The sequence below is a fragment of the Enhydra lutris genome, unplaced genomic scaffold (genome assembly GCF_002288905.1).
Source record: "Enhydra lutris kenyoni isolate GAN:26980312 unplaced genomic scaffold, ASM228890v2 scaffoldscaffold19, whole genome shotgun sequence".
In the NCBI taxonomy this organism is placed as follows: domain Eukaryota; kingdom Metazoa; phylum Chordata; class Mammalia; order Carnivora; family Mustelidae; genus Enhydra; species Enhydra lutris.
The window spans coordinates 21,322,312-21,349,467 of NW_019154103.1; the positions used below are offsets into that span (position 1 = coordinate 21,322,312).

General features: G+C 39.4%; 1 protein-coding gene across 2 annotated transcripts in view; it reads right to left on the bottom strand.

The window, feature by feature from the left end:
- LOC111148367 (limb and CNS expressed 1) overlaps positions 1 to 27,156 on the bottom strand; it is a 59,232-nt gene that overhangs the window by 9,317 nt on the left and 22,759 nt on the right. For both annotated transcript variants that reach the window (XM_022504867.1, XM_022504868.1), the window contains exons 2-4: positions 25,266 to 25,429; positions 7,506 to 7,646; positions 4,958 to 5,053 (exon numbers count right to left, since the gene is read on the bottom strand). In XM_022504867.1, the coding sequence (XP_022360575.1) occupies positions 4,958 to 5,053; positions 7,506 to 7,646; positions 25,266 to 25,429 (401 nt within the window). The remainder of the gene's footprint in view (positions 1 to 4,957; positions 5,054 to 7,505; positions 7,647 to 25,265; positions 25,430 to 27,156) is intronic.

Consider the following 27,156-nt stretch of genomic DNA (forward strand, 5'->3'; position numbering starts at 1 on the left):
ATATATGTCCATTTTTTAGAATAATAAATATCACCTCCAGTCCTCCACCTTCCCCCCAACCCAAGTTTATAATGATTAAACTCTGTATAACCCAGAAACATAGTAACATATGCAACATATGCCTTAGTAACATAGTCTTCCTCCAATGTCTTCTAAGATCTCATTCTTATCTATATACTAACCATTGCCCCTCTTCCAGATAAACTCCCATCATTCCACCCATCAAGGCTCCTAAGACTTTAGGACCCACAATTCTGCTGTGAACAGAGCCAGAAACCATTCTCTTGTCCCTTGGCAACGTACGTCTCTCAAAAACTTCCCCACAGAGACTTGAACTGTTTTTAACTGCAGGAGAGTCATCCCCATACCCCTTCTGGTTTGTCTAAATTTCTATTCCATCCCCAAGGAGTTTTTGTTGTAACATAACTGCCTCTTTCTCAGTGTTGTTCTCATTCCTAAAATCCCACAAGGAAAATCACCTTCTTTCTGCCTTTGTACATTATGTCCCAGTCTAGTTCTTGCCCTCCTCTGTAGAGATACTAATCTTACCATCACTATGTAACATATATGGAAATATTGCCACATTCTTCGTGTCCCACCTCTTTTATTTCCCCCCTCATAAGACCAAATTCACTATCCTCAGATCTTCCCGAAGCTGTATGAGCCCAGGAAATCCTTGTATGGATTCCATCAGAAATCCTTGCGTTATAATAGACTGGCAAGGAGGGAGCTGTGGACTTCAGTAAGGACTTCCTAGTTTCACCAGGATTCCTTGTTGCCTGGTTTTCACAGTTTTTCACTGTTTTTCTGTCAAAGCCTTATCACTTTAAAGGAAATCTGTTTGGTGAGCTATCTGTCCCACTCCTCATGCAAGTCTTTGGACTGTGCTATTTGTTATGTGACTGATCTAGAACCCCGAGGAATTAGGGTAGGCTGACAGATAAACAAGAAGCTGGCATATAGGTTGGGTTGGGACTACGGTGAGGAGAGTGAAGCAAGATCTAAGGTGAATCATGAAAGTTCAGGGTCTTTTATTTAAAATTCTGTCTTTAGGAGCACATGGGTGTCTCAGTCCGTTAAACATCTGCCTTTGACTCAGGTCATGATCTCGGCGTCCTGGGATCAAGCCCCATGTCAGGCTCCCTGCTCAGTGGGGAGCCTGCTTCTCTCTCTCCCTCTGCCCCTACACCCTACTCTCTCTCTCTCTCTCTCGCTTAAGTAAATAAAATCTTTTAAAAAATATTCTGTCTTTATTTAAAATTTTGATATTTTGTTTGTTATGAATTTTTACACATTCATTTTGAGTTTTTAAAATAGTGCATTATAATATTGTCTTGATCACTGAGTTTTCTGACACTCCTTTAAATTTTGTGCCTGGGGTGAAGGCCTAACTCTCCTTACCCTAGTCTGGTCCCTTCTGGTGAGTCTCTCTCAGGGACAATGCCGGCCTCATGAGCTTGTGGTGTGGGCAGTTGCACCGGACCCCAAGCTTGATTTCATGCTCCGCTGACTTGAAATTCTTAGTAATTTTTTCACAAAAGGCCCTGGATTTTCACTTTGTATGGGCCCCTAGAATGATGTGGCCAGTCCCGACCAGTAAGGTAAATTTGAAATCAAATGGAGAAGAAAGCTCTGTGATTTCTGCAAGTTGCAGCTTTCATTTTATAGCTTTATTTGTCATTCATTCCGTTTAAACCACCAACAGCTGGGCTCTGTCCTCACAGTGCTTCCTGGTGTTGCCTCCTATCAGGAGCAATGTTTGCCTTTTCAGCTACTTCATGGGGAGAAAATGCACTATGCTTCGCTCTGGAACTTTGTCTGGGAGACTCGCTTGGTTCTGTGATTCATCAGAAATAAGAAAAACAAACACTGTAAATGGAGAACTTGAAAAACAGGTGGGCACCATCTCCCCACCCAAGAGAATGGATTTAAGAGGAAATTTGTTTATGGGATGAGGTTTTAAAAGGCGACCTGGAGAATTTAGCAAAGATGTAAATAAACAACTCGTCTTGGACTGCATTAGGCTTCAGAATAAATATATTAACCAGCTTCAGTCAAAGTCCGTCTCAATCTGACCTTGACAAGACCCAGTGGCTAGTGCTGTCGCCATCCCTCCCCCCAGATACCAGGCAGTTTTCTGTATGGCAAGGCTATTCCGCTTCCCTCCCACGAAGTAAAGGTAAGCAGAAGCCTATCATGTTTCCTCTGAGTGCTGCCTCCTTGACAGCCTCCCTGGAAAGCCTGCAGGCAGTCAGGAGACACCAGCCTTGTTTTTATACAGGATAGTCTTCCGTAGCTAGATACAGACACACATCCATTACCCACCAGGGCACTGAAGTGCTGTGTTGGCTACAAACAGCCCGGGTCTGTGGTCAATTTCCATTACGTGCAGAAACAAGCTGATGTATTGAACCCAGGCCACCAAGGAATGTGCTGGACCCAGCAGGCAACCTAAAACTGGCGGAAGGAAAAGGATTGTGCTCCATGGCCCTCCTCCTGGGTTGCCAGCATCCCTACTGGGGGACCGAGTTTGGATTTTTCCTGCCCTCACATCTTCCTCTTCCTGTGTCCCCCATCCTGCTCCCAGCCTCTTTTATGAGAATTTATGAAGCATTTCCATAGTTTGATTCAAGTTATTATTTCACGTATTTAAGTAACTTACTACATAGACCACACGGAAAACATACAGCCCATTGCAGGGTGATTGAGAATTACCACAAGGTGGTTAAGTACAGCCATTCATAGTACTTGGACAAAACTTTAATAATTTTTAAATAATCTTACCTTCTCCATATTTGGGAGACTAATTTGACTGCATTCAAAACTCATTCTTAATTTTCTGAAAATAGCTACTAAATCACATATAAGTTACTATGTACCAGGGCAGGCAACATTCATTTTATAATAAGAGATGTAAAATATTCTTTTGTTGGGATTGAGAGGGGAGGAATTAAGATAAATGGGGTTCTTCCTTGGGGAAATTACTATACTAGATGCTATGTTTTACATGTTATGTCAATTCCACAAATATCCTACACAATGGGCATTATGATTCTTATATTATAGATGAGAAAACTGAGTCTCAGATAATTATATGTGCAGGCAGAAAGTGGTAGAGCAGGTTTCACACACAGTTCTGTTCAGTTTGTAAAAATTCTCTTGTGTTACGGTCCTCCCTTTTGTTTTTACTCTCCTTGACCTTAGATCATTATGGGGGAAAAAGCATAGGCCCTTTATAGTTCCACCCTTTTATTCAAAAAAGAGGCCTGAAATGTTTGCAGGGAGTTGCCTTGTCCTCATTTGAAACCTTTAAGTTAGATCAAGTTGTCAAGGGAATCCATCCGGTAGTATGGCATTTCAAGTGAAGTGGTCCTTCTTCAGAAGTATGTATAATAACAGTTGTCGGTCTTCACTGAGTGCTTACCATATGCCAGGAACTGTTCTGGACTCTTTCAATTATTGTCCCATTTAATGCTCACATGGGCACTAGTACTATTAGTCTCCCTAATAGACATATAATGAGGAAACAGATTTAGAGGTGAAAAGTTGACTTGAGGCAAGCTAAACCGGACCAGCCCACTTCAGCCGCTGAGCTCAGAATCAACATCTGTCTATTCCAGAGGGTAGGATTTAGGGATACTTGGTGTCTTCAAACCCAAGGCAATCAACATCAAAATTCAGTGAAACCACTGCCACTTAAAACAAACTGGATGACCAAATGAAGAGAGAGTATTTTTGCTTCAGCTAAACATGGGGACTAATAACAAAAAATACTGATTTTTTAATAAATGGGCAGGAGGTACATATCTGCCTGCAAAGTGACTATGCCACTGTAGTCCAGAAACAGTCTGAAAGGTATTTGAAAGTTAGTGGTTTCAGGGCGCAGATGAAACACTGTTGTAATTTACACTATGATGAATATTTTGGTCCATAAAACTTGTATCTCTGATTGTTTCTGGGACTCTAACCTAAAGCAATAGAAATACTGGGGGCACAATCTCTTCATTATAACACCGTGTATTGATTCCTACTAGCATTACAGAAATGCAGCTATTCAACATTCAAAGTTAGTATTTGTAGAGGGCACACATTTCATGCCCAATAACTACTGAATTTTCATCTGCCCAGCCCATAGAAGATAAGAATTGGGGGTGTGAGCTGAGAAATCAGACTGTGTGGGTCCTTGTTCTGCAATTGACTAAGCCATACAGCACTCCTTCCTACAACGATGACTTGGGGATCGTAAATACTCACGTTTGTCATGAGTGTTAAACTACATTTGTTAAATGCTTAGTACAGTGAGCACAGTGTCAGAGAAAGTAAGCATCCAATCAGTGTTGGCTACTATTATTCTTATTGTTAATGTTATTCAGGCAGTTATTTAATTTGCAAATAATAGGTGGTATTGTTCCTCAGCTCTATTACTGCTTGTCAGCAGTGGATGAAACAGGATTACAGTTTGCTGAATGTTTTGATCTAGTTAACAACGGGTGGTGGCTGATCTTGTTTAATGGAAATACCAGAACTGAGGGGGGGGCATTGTTTAATGTACAGTACAGACAACTATGTCTATGACTGCGGAAAATTAAGAACCAAATGGTCACAACCAACACTTCAAACTGTTCAACTGACTTAAAAGGGAACTTTGCACTGAAAAGCTGGTGAAATGTTGCAGGTCAGAGGGTGGGGTTCCCCAGCTGTTTCGTAGACGTAAGTGCTTTACTCTGCTTCAAGAAAGCAAAGACTTTGCCTTGCTTGCTTGTTTGTTTTAGCCTCCTGAGGTGTGGCTAAGACAGAGCTACCATGCTGAAGTCAAAGAAGGTTAAATTAAAATGACCCAAACAATAACAACAAAAAGACTAGATTTTTGGGATGGGAGATGTTAACGATAAGAGTGGCATTCTCCCGGGTTTCTGGATTGGGTAACGAAATAAACACGAAGCAGGAAGTCAGGTACCTGAAACTCCAGCATGGTCTTCCCCATGTTTGACTCCAACATGTAGTGGTAGGCTCCAATGCTGGTGCTGGGGTCATCTGCATCATCCAAAGTGCCCTTGGGAAGAAACCAGAAAAGGAAAATATTATGGATTTTTCCCTTCTCTTCTTTTGTGGTCATGAGCTAATGCTGTGGCCCTACAGTGAAACTTCTATTATATTGAGCCTTCAGGTGTGCATTCTACAACTAGGTCTCCAGTTGATTTGGGATAAAGTTCTTAATCTCACCATGACTCAGAGTAAAGAAGATTTTTGTAATCAATCTGAACATTCATTCGAATGTTAACTGATTATATATTTGCTAAAAGAATAATTTTCCCAAAGGAGAAATTCCTGTATCTTTGCACAAAGTTTTTGCTGTTGATGGTGGTAATGTTAGAGTGGTTGCCCTCTGGAAGGCTGCCTTCATCGGTCTGAAATCTTGAAATGCTGACCTTGTTCTGATTTGATGGGAACCAGGCAAGATTGTATAACTGACTGGGAAAGAATTCTCTGATTGTTTGGACCATTCATATTTTATTGCCATGATTCTTAATGGGAGCTTTTTATAATACGCTGGTGTTTGACCTAGAGACACGGATCTTGGTATGTATTTTTTTCACATCTGGACTCCTTAATCTTTAGGAAACAAAGTGGGTGGGGTGACGAGTAGAAATGAAATTGCCCTTCAGTTTGGTTAGGGGTAGTGGCAGAAAAAAAAAGCTAACGCAAGTGCTGGATTGGCATTGGGGCCTATCTTGCCGGATCCCAGGGCCTCGGATTTCTGGGAAGGTGGGCAATGCCTTTGTGAGGCTGAACAAACAACTACCAGCATCAGATAGCAGCAAATTTATAGCTTCTGGATGCAATAACATTAACGTGCTGCTGTTGAAATATTTATGTTGGCTTTTTAAATATCCCAGAGGAAATCCATCCAGAAGCCTGCAAACTTTATATATTCTCTTTCCTTAGAAATTTCCATGAAAAAACGATAAATTACATTTACACTGAGGGCCCCTCCATGCTCCTGAGTAAATTCCACACGTATGAATCAGGCATCATTTTCCTAACTTCTCTTCCTCAAAGGCCCTTGAAATTTACAAGTCAAGGAAATAAAAGCTTCCTTTCATCCTGACAGCAGATACAGAACAGATCTCCCTGATGTCTCCTTGCCAGGTCAACCACTCTCTGTCCCCTGCCCATTCTCTTATCTCTTCTGTGAGTGACAAGAGCTTTTATGAGGGAAAAAGGAACAAAAGGGTCACTGCTAGAGTGACAATGTGTCCTTCGTTTTCAGCAGCTTCTCCAAAATGACAGAACCTTTATAATGAGATTAAGGTGATCAGAGAATGTGCATCTTAGATGGGGTTTGTCCATGCTAAAGGCAAAGCCAGGAGGTGGCTAATTCCCTCAGTAATGCCAAGTTTCTGCCTTTGGTGGACTCACAGGAAGACACCTGCTACAGTGGGAAACCAAGGCTTCCTCCATTGTTTGTAATTGGTAGGTATCAAGTATCAGAAGTTCTAAATAATTCATGGGGCAAATCATCTACTCCTGGATTGCTGAGAAGATATTCTATCTAAATTTCCAAGACAAGAGTTTTTGCTCTTAAAGCATTTTGCATTAATTATGGCCATTAACAGAAATTTTCTCCGAAAAAAATTTTTTTCAGCTCTCTGAAAGAATTAATATTGAGCATAATAATTTAAGAGCTAAAAAAATTGGACATATGCCTTTTCCATGCTAAGCAGTCAGCCTTTCCTTAAAAATACAGGTTGCAGGATCCCCACAGTGACTGGGGAATTGGCACTTTTAATAAGCACTTAGGATAATTTTTATGATTAGTCAAGTTTGGGGAAAAAATAAGCTAGTTTATCTCTAGATTAAAGCAGTATTCAATTGCATGCATTCCCAGACCCTAAAAAAATCAATACTTTTCAAACAGCAAACATTCAAATAAATAAATCAGGACGGCTCAAACTGTCTACTTTGATTTAAAAAAAAAATTTTTTTTAAAGATTTTATTTATTTGACAGAGATGACAAGGAGGCAGAGAGGCAGGCAGAGAGAGGGAGGGGAAGCAGACTCCCTGCTGAGCAGAGAGCCTGATGCGGGGCTTGATCCCAGAACCCTGGGATCACAACCTGAGCTGAAGGCAGAGGCTTTAACCCACTGAGCCACCCAGGCACCCCTGACTTAAAATTTGATTAAGGGTCATCCAGGGCAGCTAAAAAATATTTCTGAGGTGTGGCATAGGGAACCAGCTCCAATTTCTTGATTTTCAATCCAAGTGTTCATTTTGTTGAAGATAATGATTTCATGGGTCAAAATGAAGCCTGCACAATTCTTTTTTTTTTTTTTTTTTTTTAAGTAAACTCTCTGCCCAGCGTGAGGCTGAAACTCACCACCAAGTCAGCCAGTCTTCCTAAACTTGCTCAGTTCTCATTGAATTTGCTCACTTTACTATTTCCCCAGATTCAAGGGCCTCGATGTCTCAGTGCATCCAGCTCTCTACCCTGCTGGGTACTCACACTGGTGGAGGCGACTGCTTCCTGCACACTTTCCACAATGAATTCCTTAGTGATCCTTCGAGAGGGCAGCTCATTGAAGAGGGAGTTGATTAGGGCCACTTTCGCTGCGTCCCGTCTGGCCTCAGCTCTACTTAAGCAGCACTTGAGAACGGAAGGAGAAAGGAAATTATTACAGGATTTGGCATCTCACCATTTTTGTCACTGCCTCAGTGGATTTCTGGACATTTTCATTCATACATTACTCTGCTCCTATTCTTTCTTACCCATTGCTAATCCCCTGAAGATCATACAGATTTTCTTTCTGCCCTAGAGTCCATGCAAATGTCTTGGTTGGTCTTCAAATGATTTTTGCCTTATTTTGCAGTCTTTGAATGTCTACTCTGCATCAGAGACTTTTCATACTATTAATAAATAGTAATAAAATTAGAAATAGCTACCATGGTATAATTAGGGATTACATTCACTTTCAGTACCTTCCTCGAATTCTTGTTTCAGAGGGAAAAAATGTAAGGAAAGAAGGAAAATGGTATATTTTTAATGCAATAATTAAGAACACAGGTTCTGGAGTCAGACTGCTTAGATTCAGATCCCAGCTATGGTACTTATTAGCTGAATGACTGTGGGCAAGTTAGCCTTTCTGTGCCTCAATTTCCTCCTCTGTAAATGGGAATATTAGTAATGCTTATGTCATCGAGCTGAGGATTGACACAATTACTAAATATACATGAAGCAATGAGAATACCTGGTATATATATTCTATGGGACTATCCCAGTCTTTTATGTACTCACATGTCCAGGTGAGGACAAGGGAACTGCTGTCAAAATCTATTGTTTTGGTTTTTCCAGCATTTAGCCTCTCACTTTCCTTCTATTAATAGTTCCCTGATTTTCTTGAGGACTACCATATCTACCTTGCTCTCAGGCCACAGTTTGGGTGGGACATGCTCCATTAGGCTTTTCTGAAGTTAGGAACCATAGGCAGACTATGATTAGCAACTCATTAAAAAATTCTCCTAAAAGTAGGGGCACCTGGGTGGCTCAGTGGGTTAAAGCCTCTGCCTTCAGCTCGGGTCATGATCCCAGGGTCCTGGGATCGAGCCCCACATGGGGCTCTCTGTTCAGCAGGGAGCCTCCTTTCTTTCCTCTCTCTCTGCCTGCCTCTCTGCCTACTTGTGATCTCTGTCTGTCAAATAAATAAAAATCTTAAAAAAAAAAATTCTCCTAAAAGTAATATTGCTCTCTATTCTCCTAACCTGGCTTTCCTGTGGCTCATTTGGGCCTGCTCAATGTATCCTGATTCTTTTCTATTCTCTCTGTCTCTTTTGTTACCAATCACAGCTCCCATTCAAATTCTTGTTTGGTGTGGACCCTGGGGGTCCATATAAAGGGATGAAGCCCTATGAGAAGTGCACTGGAGCCCACTCCTACTGGAGGGTGGGATGCCATTTCTCCTATAGGTTCCTGGGAACCATCAAAGGTCCTAGACCCTACTTTAAAAAACTCCTGGTGGGAAACAAGCCCTAGGAAGAGAAACTCAGGCTCAGGTCCTGGTCAACAGGGTGGACCGGTATCCCTGGCTCTGCTACTTAGTGATTGTGAGACCCAGGCCTCTGGAACTTTGGGACTTACTTCCTCACTGGACAAATGGGAAGGCCAGTCTCTCTGATCTCTAGGACTCTACCACCTAAAATGCATAATTCTCAGAATCAGTAATGTTTGGTGACTGATGTGAAAGAACAGGACAAGTACCAAAGATTATACTTTATTTTCCCATTTTGCAGCCTCAAGGACTCAGTAACTCCCCTGGGAAAAAGCCAAACCCCTTCAGTTTGCTTTCCACACATGCCCGCCTCTACCTCATCTGTCCCACACTGACCACTCCTGCACTGACCGAAGAATGCTCCAAACTCATGTTCTTGTATCCTCTAGAGGCTGGCCTCTCCTCTCCATCTCCATGAACACTGTAGGAGTCCCCTAAGGTCAGGCCCCAGGTCCCTCTGATTTTTCTGCTTTGACCTCCCTCTTTGGACAGTTGTGACTGCTACTGTAATGACCCCAAAAGTGACTACAGATTGCTTCCTTCTGTCCCTCTCCCAACCTTCAGGCCTGGGAAGGGTCACTTATATATTTCTTGAGAGTCCTCCAGAGTGCCTGCTCTCAGGGTCAGCATTTGGAAGTGCTCACACATGGTTAATATTCAGATGAAGTAATGACAAGACTTCTGAAATAGGAACATGAAACCAAGGAGGATGGGGGAGGGGGGAAGAAAACAAACCACGTGTTGGTAGCCCAACAAATGTACACAGTTATTTTTGTTTACAACACAAAGAGAGTTCCAATACTTCCTTTTAAATAAAGAATGGTGCAAGAGTTCTAAAATGTATGTGAAAGTGGTTTGGGGATTTCCTCCTTAGAGTTGAATGACAAGTAAGAAGGCTTTGGGGTAGTTTCAGGCAGCAAAAGCCATTGAAGCTTTAGACCTTTCCTATGGTTTAGGACACTTCTATTAAATTAGGGAGGTCTGGACAGATAGGTCGATTTTGACTTATGGACTTGGCTGGGAATTTATAGGACATTGAGTTCTTCATTACAGGCTTGCAAAGAAGCTCAGATGCCACGTCTTCTAGAAAGTATTCCATGACCATTCCCAAGGCCAGGGTGGGAGGATCACCGTCCATGAGAGGCATTCACCACACTGCCATGAAATTGTCTGCAAGTGCTCTGCCCCACAACCCTTGGCTGTGAGCCATCTAAAGGCAGAGTCTGTCACTAAGTTATCTTTGTGTCTCTGTACTTGAAATAGACAGTTTGTTGAATGAATAACTGATTGAGGCCTAGAAAAGTCAAACACAAGTCATTAAGGCACCTGACAAAATGTTCAAGAAATCCTCATAAAGAAGAGAATTAAATATATATACTCATTATTAAAAAAAAAAAAAATCCCATCTCAATAGACCCTATGTGGTATGTAATATAAAAATATATAAATATTTGATTTCAGGGGGTAATTGGTTAAGTTCAGACACTCTAAAATTACCATTTTGCCCAAGTGTAGGATATGTTTATTATTCTTTGGAAAATCAGTTTCCTATCAAAAAGCAAGCAAAGTCTTTGCAAATATTACCTGACATCTGGAGGAGTAGCCCATTTTAATAGGAATCTGCTTTACAAAATCTATAATAGAGCCATTGGGGTTTTAGAGTTTAGAGAACTAGATTCAGATCTGGGTAATCCTAAGAAACTTTATATAACTTTCTATCTAAATAATAGCAATTTAAGCCATCTTTCATAGAGAGAGACCTAGTAAACACTACTTAGATAAAAGAAGCTATCTATTTTAAGAAAGACCAGCTAAATAGTAGATCAAAGGCACCACATACATTTACAACCAAATGGCACTGCTTCTGAGATCAAAGTACTGCTGGGCTGAGAGAACAGAAGAGCCTTTTCCCAGAAAGCATGAAAAAGGACTACGGAGACTTAACCAATATCAAGATCTTAAAGCAGACACATGTCTTTACTTATTGTTTCAATGTACAGAATCTTTGGTTAAAATGGGGGGGAAAAGTGTACCAATTAATAAGTACATAAAATAAAATAAATTCTGAACCATCAAAAGGTTTTTCTTGCTATTGTTCTTCGCATTTCTGAAAGACAAGTACTTCAAAATGTCTATAATGTTAACCAGCCGCTTTCTTCTAAAATTTGGAGCTACAAATCCAAGCCAGTAAAGGCTTGGATTTTTCTTTAGGGATCTTTAAATGAGATCTCTCAAAGCATAAGGGCCTGCACTTGGGCAAGAAATTTAGCCAAGAGCAATCTGCTCGGCAAATCTAAATCAGAGTGTGGATTCCACTGTAAGAACAGGCACCATTAGAATTACCATCAGTAGGAAATGCTGCAAGAAAATAAAATATGGTAAGTGACAGGACATCTTATTGATGTGTCCAAACCGGTCATCAAAGACATACTTGGGGAGTGAATGAAGTATGATGTTATTTCAAAACAACTTCCTGCTAGAATTAGACTTCCCAGGTTGTATGGTTTATTCTTGCTGTTTTTCAGCCAGACCCCAATCATAAATACAGATTTGTAAACCATGCCTTATCCGCTCACCATTCTTACTTGTTAACATAGAGAGACAACTTCTGTCCTTTGCACTTTGTTAGAGTGCAGAGCTGCAATATTTAATATCTGAGATTTTACTAAAGTCAGCTATGGATTTCTTAGGCATGTGGAGCCACATGCTTTTCAAGTGGCTAGTAGACCCACTCAGACATTTATCTTGATGTTCAGATGCCTTTCATTTGCTGCTACATTACGAACCACTATGATCATTTCAAAGTCTCCTGGCTCTCATCTAAAATTAAAGCAAAAAAAAAAAAAAAAAATAGAAAAATAAAAGAGTGCCTCGTTGCTGAGGAAAACTATTTGAAGGCAGGGGTAACCAGCCCTGAGACAGCTCCCTGTGATCTCTGCTCCTGGCATTCCTACCCTTATGCAATCCCCTCCTACACTATACTGTGGTTGGTCTATGTAACCAATAGAATATGACAGAAGTTATGGTATGTCACTTTCAATATTAGGTTATAAAAGACACTGTGACCATCTGCCTTGGTAACACTTGCTTTCTCTCTTAGATGGCTTGCTCTGGGAAGACTCTGTTGCCATGTTGTAAGCAGATCTACAGAAAGACACACATGGTAGGCAACTAATGCCTTCTGCCAACAGACATCTGAATGAGATTGAAGCTGATCCTCTGGAACCAATCAAGACTTCAGATGACTTCAGCTTCAACCAACAGCTTGACTACAATGTCCAGGAGACCCTGTGCCAGAACTACCCAACGAAGCTGTTTCCAGATTCCTGATACCCAGAAACAATATGAGACAATGAATGTTAAGATTTGAGGCAATTTGTTACCCAGCCAAAGATCACTAATATAAAGGCATTTCTCTTCGTTGTTATCCTTAATTTGCAGATGAGGAAACAAGTCATATCCCAAGGTCATACAACTTAAGAAGTGATGAAAAAGAGGCACCTGGGTGGCTCTGTCAGTTAAGCCTCCGATTCTTGATTTCAGATCAGGTCATGATCTCAGGGTTGTGAGACTGAGCCCCAAGTTGGGCTCCATGCTGAGCGTGGAGCCTGCTTAAGATTCTCTCTCTCTCTCTCTCTGCACGCAAGGACCCCCCACCCGCCGCCCCACTGCAAAAAAAGATGATTAAAAAAAAAAGATTCATCCCCAGGTCTGCCTGACTTGAGAGTCCAAATTTTTAACTACTACACTATTCTGCTTATCACAGAAATGATCACTCACCTTGAAGTAGAATATATAATTTGGCTAAAATCTCACAGCACTCTACAAATCAATATAGTTTTTTAGCCAAACCTTCTACTTTGATATTCTGTGGGTCATTTTGACAAAAGACTTCAAGCTTATCTCTACCCATTGCATAACAAACTCAACTTCATTCAGAACAAAAGGCCAAATGTGGAAGCAGCACACTGTGGCAAGCAAATGTGCTCAATGAGGAGGGCAATGTGCTGACAATTATTTTAATATCTGCTTCCCTTCTACTGTCTTTTCAATGCTTTCCTCTACTGTACTATAGGGAGAAGGAACATGGAGAGAGGCATCAGCTTGATTAGATGAGAAGATCAAATGTCCTACAGGAAGTTTCTCATGCTGGCTCAAAATGATCCCCCCTTTTTAAAAAATTCAATTAATATATAATGTATTATTGGTTTCAGAGGTACAGGTCTATGATTCATCAGTCTTATATAACACCTAGTGCTCATTACATCACAGGCCCTCCTTAATGTCCATTACCCAGTTACCCCAACCTTCTCCCCCACTCCCATCCTGCAACCCTCAGTTTGTTTCTTAAGATTAAGAATCTCTTATGGTTTGTCTCCCTTTCTGGTTTTGTCTTGTTTTATTTTTTTCCTTTCTTCCCCTCTGGTTTTCTGTTTTGTTTCTTAAATTTCACATATGAGTGAGATCATATAATTATCTTTCTGTGACTGACTTATTTGCTCAGCATAATAACCTCTAGTTCCAACCACATCATTGCAAATGGCAAGATTTCATTTTTGATGGCTGCATAATATTTCATTGTATATATATGCACCACATCTTCTTTATACATTCATCTGTCAACGGATATCTGGGCTCTTCCTATAGTTGGGCTATTGTGGACATTGCTGCCATAAACACTGGTGGGCAGGTGCCCCTTTAGATCACTACATTTTTATCTTTGTGGTAAATACCCAGCAGTGCAATTGCTGCATCCTAGGATAGCTTTGTTTTCAATTTTTTGAGGAACTTCTATACTTTTTTCCAGAGTGGCTGCACCAGCTTGCATTCCCACCAACAGTGTAGGAGGGTTCTCCTGAAAGTGACCCCTTGATTAAGTATGGGGCCAAGAGAATTTGGAATTCTGCCACATAAGATTGCTCAATAATTTTAAGAAGTGTTTGCTAATTTTTCAAGAGCAAAAATCATTTAAATTAAACTTTTCCAGCTCTATTGGATAAGAAATTATCCCAAGATCAACTCATTCTTGCCTTATATTTTATTTTGCATGTTAGATCACCAACAAGATGCTAGAAGCCCACAGAGTACACGAAGATCAATGATAAACCTAGGCCAGGAATCTGAACCAAGAGTTCAAAAACTTTAGTGTTGATAGTAAGATCACCTGGGGGAAATTGTTAAACATGAAGATTCCCAGGCCCCAATCTGGCCTACTTAATCAGTATCTTTAGTTGGATTGTACTGGGGCGGGTGGGGGTGGGGGGAGGTTGTCTGCATTTTATCAAGCTTCCAGGTGATTCTGAGGCAAGTGAACCCATGACTATTTTCAGAGGAACACTGCTCTAACTTCTATCTCTCCGTGTCCCATTTCTAAATGTCAGCAGCAGAACCAGGTTTTGTGGGGCATGAAGTTTACATAATTTGGGGGATCTTGTTTAAGAAGAACAGTAAGAAATTTGAAAAACTGACATTGGATTTAGAAGAAGTCTGAGCAGAAGCTTCACTGGCTTCATGAAAAGGGAAGTCTCTCCTCTATTACACTGTATCATTCTACACTTCTATACTCTGTTCACCAACACAACTAATTGCGTCACACAAATGAATTCCATGACACCAGCTGGGTGTTCTATAATTTAACATAATTCTCAAACTAGTTACCTGGAGATAGCATCACATCCCACAGATTAATGGTTCTGTCCTACAAGACTACCCCCAGTTCAGACATGAATAGGAATTCCAGGTTGTCACCTGGGTTTCTGATCAACCAGGTAAAAATGAGTAACTCCCATGACCCCTTCCTCTGGTTCTATCATTGGCTGGAACAATTCACAGAACTCAGGAAGATGGCTCACTTAAGAGCTTACTGGTTTATGATATAGGGATAGAACTCAGGAACAGCCAGAGGAAAAGATGCATAGAGCACAAGTGTGGGAAGAGGCCCAGAGCACCATGTCCTTCCCAGGTGCACCACCCTCCCAGAACTTCCATATGTACACCAACCTAGAATCTCTCTGAGTTCCAACACTTAGGATTTTTATAGAGGTTTCATAACATAGACATGATTGATTAAATCTTTGGCCACCAGTGATTAAATCAATCTTTAGTCCTTCTCATTTCCAAGAAGGTCAGATGCTAGGGCTGAAACTTTCAACCTTCTAATCATGTGATTTGTTACCTAGGCAACCAGTCACCAACATTAGGGACTTTTCAGAAACCACCTCATTAACATAAACTTAAGTATAGTAGAAAGGGTTTTGTTATGAATAATAAAAGATACCTTTTTCATTCTTACCACTTAGGAAATTCTAAGGGTTTTAGGAGCTCTGTGCCAGGGACCAGGATAAAGACCAAATATATATTTCTTTTTATAAATGACAATATCACAATGGTAAGTCCACCTTTGCTAACATCAAAATCTTTATTTCTCACTAGTGAAATTGCCTCTACCCAAGAATCAAGGAAAGCAGTGTTCAGGTTGAAAAAAAAAAGTTCTTTATGACAGTTCTGAAATTAGGCCCTTAGGAAGTATATAAGCACTGCTGACTTAAGTAAGTGAGGTCTCAATTTTCCTTTTCTGCTGAGCAGTTTTTATTTCTACCATGATAATTTTCCAAAGTGTGACACTGTACAATGGCAAATTAATCAACCAAGATTAATTCATGGGCCAAGTAGATTGTCCTGAAATAAAATAGTGACTTATCAACTTTTAAGATGTACAGTTGTTTTTTTTTAAGATTTTATTTATTTATTTGACAGAGAGAGAGAGATCACAAGTAGGCAGAGCAGCAGGCAGAGAGTGGGGGGAAGCAGGTTCCCTGCTGAGCAGAGAGCCCAATGCAGGGCTGGATCCCAGGACCCTGAGACCATGACCTGAACTGAAGGCAGAGGCTTAATGACTGAGCCACCCAGGTGCCCCAAGATGTACGGTTCTTAAATTAAGTGAAATAAAATTTTGGTAGTCATGTATGTGTATAAAAATATAAATGCCTACTAAGAAACTAGTTTTATTGTTAATTATTTATTAAATATTTAAAAATTATTGACAACTGTGTTACTTGTTTGTAGAAACCATTTCTAACAAGGCTGACATTCTCTGAACAGTTACTTTCCTGGTAGCCTTCATTTGATTAATAATTTTCCCCAGGTTTAGTATTAGAAAATAGGCAGGATACACATGTTGAAAGCTGTTTCTAGATGCCAAGATTTAATTGCACATGCATCTCAACTACAGTGTTTCCTACTGGAAAGCAAGTAGAAAGACATCAATTTAGGTAACTTTTCTCCATCTTAACTGACTTCTTTTTCTATTTTTTTTTTTTAAAGATTTTATTTATTTATTTATTTGACAGACAGAGATCACAAGTAGGCAGGGAGGCAGGCAGAGAGAGAGGAGGAAGCAGGCTCCCTGCTGAGCTGAGAGCCCGATTTTGGGCTTGATCCTAGGACCCTGGGATCATGACCTGAGCTGAAGGCAGAGGCTTTAACCCACTGAGCCACCCAGGTGCCCCTTAACTGACTTCTAAAGATTTTTTGTATTTTTATTTTAAAGATATCAAGGAAAAAAAGGTTTGTAGATCCAAAATGTATAAAACCAAGTTAGGTACACTTTACTCAGCCACTACCAATGGTAGCCAAGGAGTTGAAAAATAGTCTGTGGTAAGGAATGAGGTTTTTGAATAAGAACAATAATATAGTCGCAAATGTGACAGATTGAATGTACATATGAACTCAAAGCTGAAGATGTTGTTCCCACTCCCCCTACAGGGGAGGGGAGGTGGAGAAGGGGAGGTCAAGGGCAGGTCAATGTTATTTAGGTGGCATTCATTCAATAGCACATTTACCCAAGGGATCTCCTGAGCTGGGGCTTTGCAGGTGGCAAAACCAAATAAACTGACCCTGTGAGAGGTGAGAATTCTTGCCCAAATCTTTTAGGCTGTCAAGTCTGTCATTCAGGTGGCTGGGAATGTTTTGCTTTTGTGAATCAGAATTCAAGCCTCAGCAAGTGTCTTGCAGAGTTTGTGTGTACGGTCTGTCAGCTCTGGTCAGTGTCACCAACACCTCTGTTTCATCCTGACAGCAAGGCATGGGCACAAAGAGTGCCTCAAGCCAGGCCCTGCTGTTAATTGTCCCCTTTTCAGTTCCTTAAGACCTTGACTGCCCCGGTCTAAGCATGAACATTTGCATGTGTTCCAATTTATCTAATTGTGGATATATTAGCATTTCCCCCCCTTCCAGATGGTGATGTGAAAAAGGGCAACCGTTGAAACTCAGTCACCCAAGTTAATATTGTGTCTCTTTCTCCCTAGGTCAGGCTGCCTGCAAGTATGTTGGGAACAATTTGGAGCTCTGTGTGTGCTGGGAATGGGGGTCTTTGCTAGGTATGGGGGAGGGGAGTGGTCTGGGAGTCCAATTTTCAGAGAAAACTCACCAGTTCCTGTCAACTGAAAGAAATGTTTCATGCACATGGTAGGTCAGAATGTTATTTTTATAATATAAACCACCTGGCCTCCTCCTCGTTTACCTCTGCCACAAATGGTATTCTACACACATACCTAGAGCAAGGTCCCTGGTAACTATTACAAAACCATGTTGTGTTTTGCTCCTTGAGGTTTTTTTCTTTTCCCTTTTTTCTTTTCTTCTTTTTCTTTTTTCAAGTTAAGGTGAAGACAAGATGAATTGATCAGGCTCAACGTTTTGGTTTATTTTTATAGTTGCTTTGATGTAAAAGGACTTGGCTCTGATTGCACTGAGAGGGATGGAGGGGGGATGGGGAAAGATGGAGTCAGCTTTTCTTCCTCACTCAGCAACTCCTGAGACAGTTAGCATCTTCCTAAAGCTCATCGATTAGGGGCTTGTAGACTTCTGTGAAGATAGTCCCAAGTCTTTATTTACCACTCAGATTCTCTTCCTAAGAATTTCTTTCACTGCACTCTCCTGTTCTCTTTGGAGGCCAAGCATCTCTATTCACTTTACTTGCTAAGAGACACAGATTAAAGTTAGGGAATGGGACTGGGGAATAAATACAACGTCTCATTAAAACAATATGCACTCCCAGTTTCATGGGCAAGTCATTAAAGTCTTGACATACGGCTTTCAAATGGGAAGGGGTTATAACTAACCTTCCTATCTTTGGGTCTCATTAGTTACAAAACAGGATGCTTTCCTGTGGAGATTCCTACCAGGAAATGCCTCCGTTAGAAGTTAAGTTACATTGCATAGTGGGTTGTGCATTTGAGTCAAGGTATACAAGTTTAGAGACAAAGAAGAGGTCATGGATGATTTTAAATAGAAACACTTGGCATTAAAACAGCTTCAGTGCAGTGCAATAGTCTCAGTTTTGTGGCAGGAGCTAAATCTGTATTTGAGACATAGACTGTTAAGGTTAAGCCTCATTTAATAAGCAGTGAAAAGAGCCTTACGATTTGAATTAGCCAAGTCTATGAATTAATAAAAATTTCTCTTAGTCCTTCTCTCCTGGAAAAACTTAATTTCATAAACTTAGTTTATTGTGATTTAAATATACTTTCAATTCCCTGGACCTTGAGAAGAATCATTCAATGCATGGAAGTGTAAAACATATGTTTTATATCTGATAATACAGGTGAAGTACGCTTACTGCCTCAAGAAACTAAACACAACAAAATCAAACAGTCCTATCTTCTTTTAGACAGTACGCATCTTGGAAAAGTAATTTTTCTAGGTATCTTCATAAGCAAAGGTTTTGCTTTGAAAATTAAGGTGCTTTTCACTGCTTAAAGAGGCAAAGGCTCCTTTGCCAGGAGCTTATCTGCTTTGTCCTCTCATGTCACCCAATTATGCGACACCAAGCTTTGGTTGAAAATGAAAAAAACAAAAAACAAAAACCAGTAACAGCTTGCCTATGGTAATATTAAATGTCTCAGTTCCATGGGTTGCTTGGCAATACACAAAGAGCCTAAATACCTAAACCGTGTTTAACACCTATATTTATTTTCCATGAAGAAATTTTAACAAAACAAAAAATAATAACGTGAAAAATATATGATACCCAAATGAATTAGTGTCCTACACTTCAAATAAATCAAGCTATCACATCCGTGTTTTAGCCAGAGGACACATTTTTTTATCAATCCTAACTTATGCACACAAATAATCATATGGTCTTATACTACACTCAAAGGAATTTTTGGTTTTTATTCCAAATAAGAATGAAATTCATTAATCCAAATCACTCTAGCAGATGACATGGAAGGTCACGTCATTGGTTAGAAAAAAAAACTTGAATCACAAACCTTTTAATCAAAATATAAAATAAGATAAAATGCTCAAATAAGTTCTCCTTTTGCACTTGAAAACAAAAACAGCTGCTGAAGCAGTGAGTGGCTTTCCTTCTGAGTTCATCAAGAGGGGAGCCAGACGTTGATCTGATGGCCCTTGTGTTGCTCTTATTGTAAAAAATGGAAATTACTGCAAGTTTTCATGGTCATGATATGTGGCTAGGGAAGGATTAACTGCCTAGACGAGAATGGCATAAAGAAAATATGTCCAAAATGCATGAATTCCTACTGAATGCCTGTAATATTAGAGGATGGTTTCTTTTATAAAAGACACAATAAGAACTAATGTGTTTCAATATAACTTTCTAAAAGAAAAATAATTTAATATGAATAGATCATTTTATTGTTTTGAAATTCAAAAATGAATCATTTTCACTTCTCTTTTTCTAATACTGTAGTAGCTTATGAAGGCAAAGTTTAAACAAGATTATGACTGCTTTCTTTCCCTCTGGCTCTCTGTTTTTTGTGGGTTGTGGTGTCAAGACTAACTGAAAATTCCTTAATTAGTCTTCTTGGACACAAGCCTCCCATTTACTTCAGTGGGAGGTTTCTTTGCATAAAACCAGTGGTTTATGTCCATCAGAGCCTTTGACTGCTTTCCTTTGATTAATCAGAAAACTAAAGCTCAGTCTGAATACCATTTTTCTAAAGAATGAATGGGCATAATCTCTTACAGCTTTCATGAAACCAGAAGGATTAATCCTTCAATCCAGTCCCAAACTCCACTTCAAGTATTTTCAATTACTTGGCACCATTGGAGGTGACGTCCATGGCTCAGTAAGAAGGCTACTGCTGGCATAATGGTTTCTCCATGTCTCAGCACATGGTCTTGGCATTAATAATCCATCATGAAATGATTTGCAATGCACAAGGGTGACATTTGATTATGTGAAAGGCATTGCAGGAATGAGCATGTAGGCTCTTACTGGCCAATTGCTGGCAAAAACAAGATGAAATGTTATATGGTGAAAATAGCATTTAAGATGGCTTTTGAACAGTCAAAGAAAAGTGTAAGGATGTTGCTTTAGGAGAAATTTTCTTTCTTTTTTTTAACTTCCTGGTTTTCCTTTCTCAAATCATATTTTGGGGGGCCAAAGGGGTTAAGGGGTCAGATTTGTCAGCCAATCAACCGAACACATTTTCAAAACATTTGATTCAGGAAATTCTGCATCTTTTAAAGCAAGGATGTTAACAATCCTCCTGAGAACTTTAAAATATAATGATTTAAACATAAGGTAAAGGAGCCCTGAAATGATCAGAGAAATCATCAAGAGGCCTCCCATTTGAAGAGTTCAGTTTTTTCATTTTGTCTTCTATTTTTTAAAGACCACAAGGAGGATGTTGAATGTACTATCAAGGGGAAGTCCTATCATTTTGAGGAGAAATTTATGAGATGCTTGGGAAATTCATAATTCTCAAGATAGTGAAAGCAAAAACAAAAATAAGGAAATTTGAATTTCTAAAATTTATATCCTCTAGATCCATTCACTGATCTGTCAAATATGTTACATTCTAAGAGATTATAATGAGTGCATTTATTACATATAAATAAACATAATGCACACCTGGGTGAGGAAATGGCCAAATCTTGCTTATTTTTGGTCATGGGTATTTGGTGGAAGGGAAGTTACTATGCACAAAATAAATTCAGAGAGAACTGGCTGTTTTTTTTACATCAATATTTTTAAGCTAACCCACCTTCAAAACTTAAAACCACAAATATGAACATAATAATATTACCTGACTTTAATGTTCCTGACTTTTCTTTGCCAGCCCACCATCTTATTAGGTAAAATATTAGGTAAAATATCCTATTAGATATATTATATTGTATATAATAGTTATATTGTATATAATAGTACTCACTATTTTGTGTATCAATCAATAGTGATTATACATAATAGTGGACAAATATAAACTCCATTGATATTTGAGATTTTTTTATCCACTCACTTAGCTATTCATTCAACAAAATTTATTGGGCACTTACTATATGCAAAGCACAGTGCTTGGAGTCATAGGGATATGAAGATACAGACCCTGTCCCTGAGGCATTTATGTTTTATTATAGAGACAGAACATGCCTAAATAGCAGCTAGAAGAAGTAAAGGCATGAATGAAGAACAGTTAGGATGAAGCACTGAGTGTCAGAAGAGGAATTCAGGGAGATAAAGCTGAAAGGGAAAGCTGGGGTCAGCTGCAGAACTTTTATTTTCAGAGTAAAGAATTCAGATTCAGACTTTAATAAGAAGGTAATAGGGAGACACTGAAGTTTTTTTAACTTTTAATTTTTTAGACTTATGGAAGAGTTTCACAGATAATACAAAGACTTCCCAAAAAGCATTCAATATCATCTTTGTTGTTTAATGTAATTGTTTATGTAGTATTCTTACATCATACACCCATGATTGCATTCCTCTTATCATGCTTAGTGTAGTATATGCTTTGCATTTTTTCTTACTCAGAAATGCCAAAGATTTTTCTTTCTTACTCATCTTTTTTAAAAAATAGTTTGGTTTTGTTGACTGGGTTTGCCAGTTTTTGCCCTTTTACATTAGATCTTCCATATCTTATGTATACACTCAATCTACATTAAAATAAAATTAAAAACTAAAAACCAAACCAGAGATCAATTATAAATCCAGTATCAAAAAAAAGCACCTTGATCCATCTTTTATGTAGAGAGTTGTCCCTAAGTTCCTAATAGCCATGGAGCCCTGTGATTCTTTCATCATGATCTTGTTTGGAATATGGTGGGCCAATTCAATATGAAAATTTGTGCTTTTCTTTAACTCAAGAAAATTGTTTCTGTTGGGCTGCCTTGGTTGCTCAGTCAGTTAAGGGTCCAATTTCGGCTCAGACCATGATCTGAGATTGTGAGATTGAGCCCTCCCTGGGTCTCTGAGCTCATGGGGAGTCTGCTTGAGATTCTCTCCCTCCCTCTCTGACCCTTCCTAGACTCATGCTCACTCTCCCTCACCCCACCTCAAATAGATAAAGAAAGGAAGAAAGAAAGAAAGAAGGAAAAGAAAGAAAGAAAGGCAGGCAGGCAGAAAGAAAGAAAGAAAGAAAGAAAGAAAGAAAGAAAGAAAGAAAGAAAGAGAGAAAGAAAGAAAGAAAGAAAGAAAAAGAAAATCTGGGGGGAGAAAAGAAAATTGCTTCCGTTACTTATTTCCACCCCTCGATTTCCTTTGTCTCTTTCTGGAACTCTTGTTAATGTTTACCTCCAGGATTTATCTTCATGCCTCCTGTATTATTTTTTTCCCATCTCTTTGTCTTTTTGCTCTGTGTTCTAAAAGAATTACTTTATTATTTATGTTTTATTCTGTCATCCTTCACTAATTTGGCTGTGACCTATGTCCACTCATCTATTCACTCTTTTTTATTTTTATTGTTCTATTTTGGCAATCATATTTTAAATTTCTTGTTCCCTGATTGCTCCTTTTTTCATAGCTGTTTTAGGGATAAATATCTTCCCACAATTTTCTGAGGATACTCACTGGAATCTTCTCTTATGTCATCTATGGCTTGAATTATTTATATCCTTTTGTTTGTTTCACTTGGCCTTTCTCTTTTGTTTTTGGTTTTCTTCAAATGTTTGGTGGTCTTTAGTCCAATAACATTCATGGACAAAGAGATTCATTCAGTTGGCTGGCAAGACCTTGCTCTGTGTCTGTGCTCTGTTTCCCTAGAAGGTCTACCTTGAATGGGAAGTCTGATGGAAGCTCTGTATGAGTAGGCTGATTTCACCTTAGAATGCTTCATGATGGACCTCCAGGCTCACATGGGTTAGGAAATCCCTTCCTCAGTTGCTGCTTTCTTCCCCCTCTCCAGCCCCTCATCCTTGTCTGTCTGTGGTTATATTAAGCTCTGTGTTTTTGTGGGGTTTTTTGGGCTTTTTTTAAAAGACTGTATTTATTTATTTATTTATTTATTTGAGAGGGGGAGGGGGTCATGGGTAGTGGGAGGGACAGAGGGAAAGGAAGACAATCTCAAGCAGACTCTCTGCTGAGGGCAGAGCTGGATGCAGGGCTTAATCTCACAACCTTGAGATCATGACTTGAGCTGAAACTAAGCTGGACATGCTTAATTAACTGAGTTACCCAAGAGCACCTATTAAGCTCTGTTTTGAGGCTTCTAGACCCACTTTCAAATCACCCTCATCAGGCAATTCACTGTCACTAGACAGAGGGGAAACAGAGGTCCACTGTGGACCAATGTTCAGGGTAAGAGAAAGCAAGACTTTGGAGGCTGTCTGGGCCAGAAATTTTGAAAATAGTTCTTTAATTAGCCTTAAAATAACCCCCATGCTACTGCCAGAATAATCTTTCTGAAACGTATTTGACTATATTAGTCTCCGACTCAGAACCCTTCGGAGGTCCTGATTTTATATGGAATAAAACCTGTTCTTCCTTGCATTCCTTCCTTGCAGAGCATAAAGACCCATTATGGTTTGATATGAGTGCCTAACTCATCATCTCCTACCACTTCCCTGCCACAGACGCACTCAGGCTTCCCAAATTCTGAAAGTGCTTGTGGTTTTCTCTTGCTCCAGGCGGGCCTTTTCACATACTGCTCCCTATGCTAGGAATGTCACGTAGTGACTGGCAAAGACACCCTCAACTGCATATTTCAGCTTGTGTTTGCACTCCCCATGAATCCTTTGACTTATCTGGGTCAGACATAGGTTTGTGGGTCTATTTATTAAACTATAGTCTCCCTTCACTTCATAAAGGTTTGAAATAACATGTAATAGATATACAGTAACAGGATAAAATAAATGAGTGAGGCACGGCTAGGTTCAAAGGGAGAGTAAAGGTGAAATATAAATAATATCAAGTATGACATTAGTCCAAAAAATTACATGACTTTAAGTTTTGTAGACTTACACTACCAAGAGATACACTGAAAATTTGCCTCTTATTAAAGTTTTGAGGGACACCTGAATGCTTGTTGAGCATATTGTCCATATTGAAAGTTATTGAAAATTGAGAGACAGTTTACTACACTAAAGGAGTATTCATAAACTGAGAAGTTTCTTCTTTATGCATTCATCAAACCCCAAATATAACCCTATTTAATTACTATAATTTTTTTGCACACTGATTTCCTCAAGGTATGGACTATATCCTCATTACTTGGCCCAATGCTTGATATTTCCTAGTCACTGAACAAATATTTGTCATATACACTGGACAATCAGGTGTTGATGGTCATCATTACCCTTATCATAGACATAATAAAGCTTTCACCAGCTAGAAGGGTCTTTATAATAATCATAAAAAATAATTGGAATACCTAGCATGTGTCAGATAAATACATTGTATGTATATCTCATGGCTCTCAACCAACACCATGGATATTATTCCCCATTTCAAAGTCAGGGAAATCAATAATTTAAGTAAGTGTCCCAAGAATATACAGTTATTCAGAGGTAGAACTTGGGCTTAGCACAGGTGCCTGAACCCAAAACTGGTAAGTCTCAACCTTTGCTGTTGGTTCATGCTTTGCTGTATAGTAGATTGATTAGGACTTGATTCAAAATTCATGAAAGTGGAGACTTCCTAGTAATGGAAGGGCCCTGATGGAAGGACTTTATAGAAGTTTCCTTGTTCTTTATGGTTTATTTCAAAATATTTTGGAGGAAGGCAGCAGCTATCAGGCAAATAAAATGATATAAAATTAATTTTCCATAAAGAAATATCAGGGGACACTCTAATATAAAACACTTGCATTTTTAAAAAATTGAAACACCTGGCCAACTTTCCTGGGTATATAATGGAATGCAACACAACTTTCTTTTCACTACAACCAAGAAAGCTGATAATGTTACCATTTTATTAAAGGACTTACTCTATTTTAACCCAATTAACTTTTACTGACCAATTTATGGTTGTTTCTTACCTGAAAGTTGCCAAAACAGCTTCCCCCTGGGAGGGTCACATAACTCACAAAGGGAGGTCCTGGAGACGGCAGTGACTCATAGACCACCACGCCTTCACTTGGGAATGCAGCTCTCTGCTGCTGCTTGCTTTCCCAAAATTCCTGTAACATTGACACAACATTCACTGAAAAACATAAAAAAAAACATAATCAGTTATTAAGGATGGATGTATTCGGGCAAAAGCAAAATTTTATTTGCAGGCTGGATTGTGTAACATGTCATTTCCAGTTTAAGCAGAACAGAGTATACTTGTATATGGGGGGGAGGGAGTGCTTTCAGTTGTGAAAGGAGCAAATCCTGTTTAACGCAAATGTGTTTATTTCTTCTCGAGTATGGCTCAAGTGGTTTGGTACCCTAATTCTAACAATATTGCAATATGTTAATCTCACTTTATAGATTAATTTTTAATATCAAAAGTTTAAAAATCTCACTCTTCCTTCTTTGAAAATTTGCCTCAATAAAGTTTAGAGCTATGGTTATCCATGGCTCCTGCTCCTGTTTCTGATCGATTCCTGAACCTGCCAAGTGAAAGCCAAATTTGGAGGTAAAGGTATAAACAATGTAATTTTAATTGGGGCCCACCTATTATAAGGTTTAAGAGGCGAAAGGCAGAAAGAAGAAAACTCTCATGCTCCTCTCCATGCCAATCTAAAGGAGAATGAAAGGCAATTGAGTAATAAGCAGGAGGCTGAAAAAAGCCATAAGTGAAACTAATAACATGGAGACCTTGTTAAGGACCACGTCTGTTAGATGACTTCAGAAAACAGAGTAATGGCTATAGCCATGTGGTTTAGATTAAATGACCTGTGATAGCCTGCAGAAGTTTCAGATCAAATTTGGTTGGTTTGTTTATCCTGTACTGCAAATTGAATTGTGGAAATTAACAAGGATAATAGAATTGTAGCGTCAAAAGAGACCTTTCAGGTCATTTAGGCAAAACTCTGCCTAATGTAGGAATTCCTTACACAACTCTATTGACAGCTGCCTATCTGGTTTGTGCCTGAACAAATGGAAGGACCTGGTACTTGGCATACCTTGAGGCAGCCCATTTCAACTCCTAATGGTTCTACCTGTTGTGAAAAGATCCTTCTTGGGAGTAAGCTGAAATCTGCTTTCCTGTGAAGTTCATGCAAGTGGTCTATTTTTCATTTCTGGGGTCTCACAGAAGTTTATACCCTTATCCACATGAGAGTCCACTGCATGCACAAAGGCAATATAAGGACATCTGTGTTTTTGCCTGCCTAGGAACAGCACAAAGGTTTTCCTTAAACAATAGTCTTTCCTTCATTCAACCATGTCTTCTCTGGGGTTGACGGATGGGGATTTGACCAAAGACAAATCATTTAGAACCAATGAATGAGTCCAGGACTTCTGCTGGAAATGTTGGAAAATGAGATTCTCCTTTTTCGCTAGGGTTGCTGGGGTAATAGGAGATAAGTGTGACACAGCTGAAGCAGGGGGAAAACTTGGCTGAGAAGAAAGCCTACAGAGAGAAGGGTAGAACCAAGGGATGTAGAAAGAAAGATTAAGTTCTGCTGACACACTTTGAGCCCTTGAGGCAACACATCTATCTACCTTTTTCTTAAATCATTTTGAACTGATGTCTCTCACTTGTATATGAAAGTATACCAAAACAGAGAACTCCCAGGCTTCCTCAAGTTCTCAATTAAATCATTTTTTTTTTTCTTCCAGTCTTTGTATAACATGTTGTCTCTGCCCTTGGGCACCCTCCTAAACACATTCCTAACTGTGCTTCAAAATGTGGGCTTTGATATTTTTCAGGTGTCAAGAAAGTCACAGAGTTTGACCTGGAGGCAAAAATAATGCACAACCACTTTCTAAGCTGTTTAC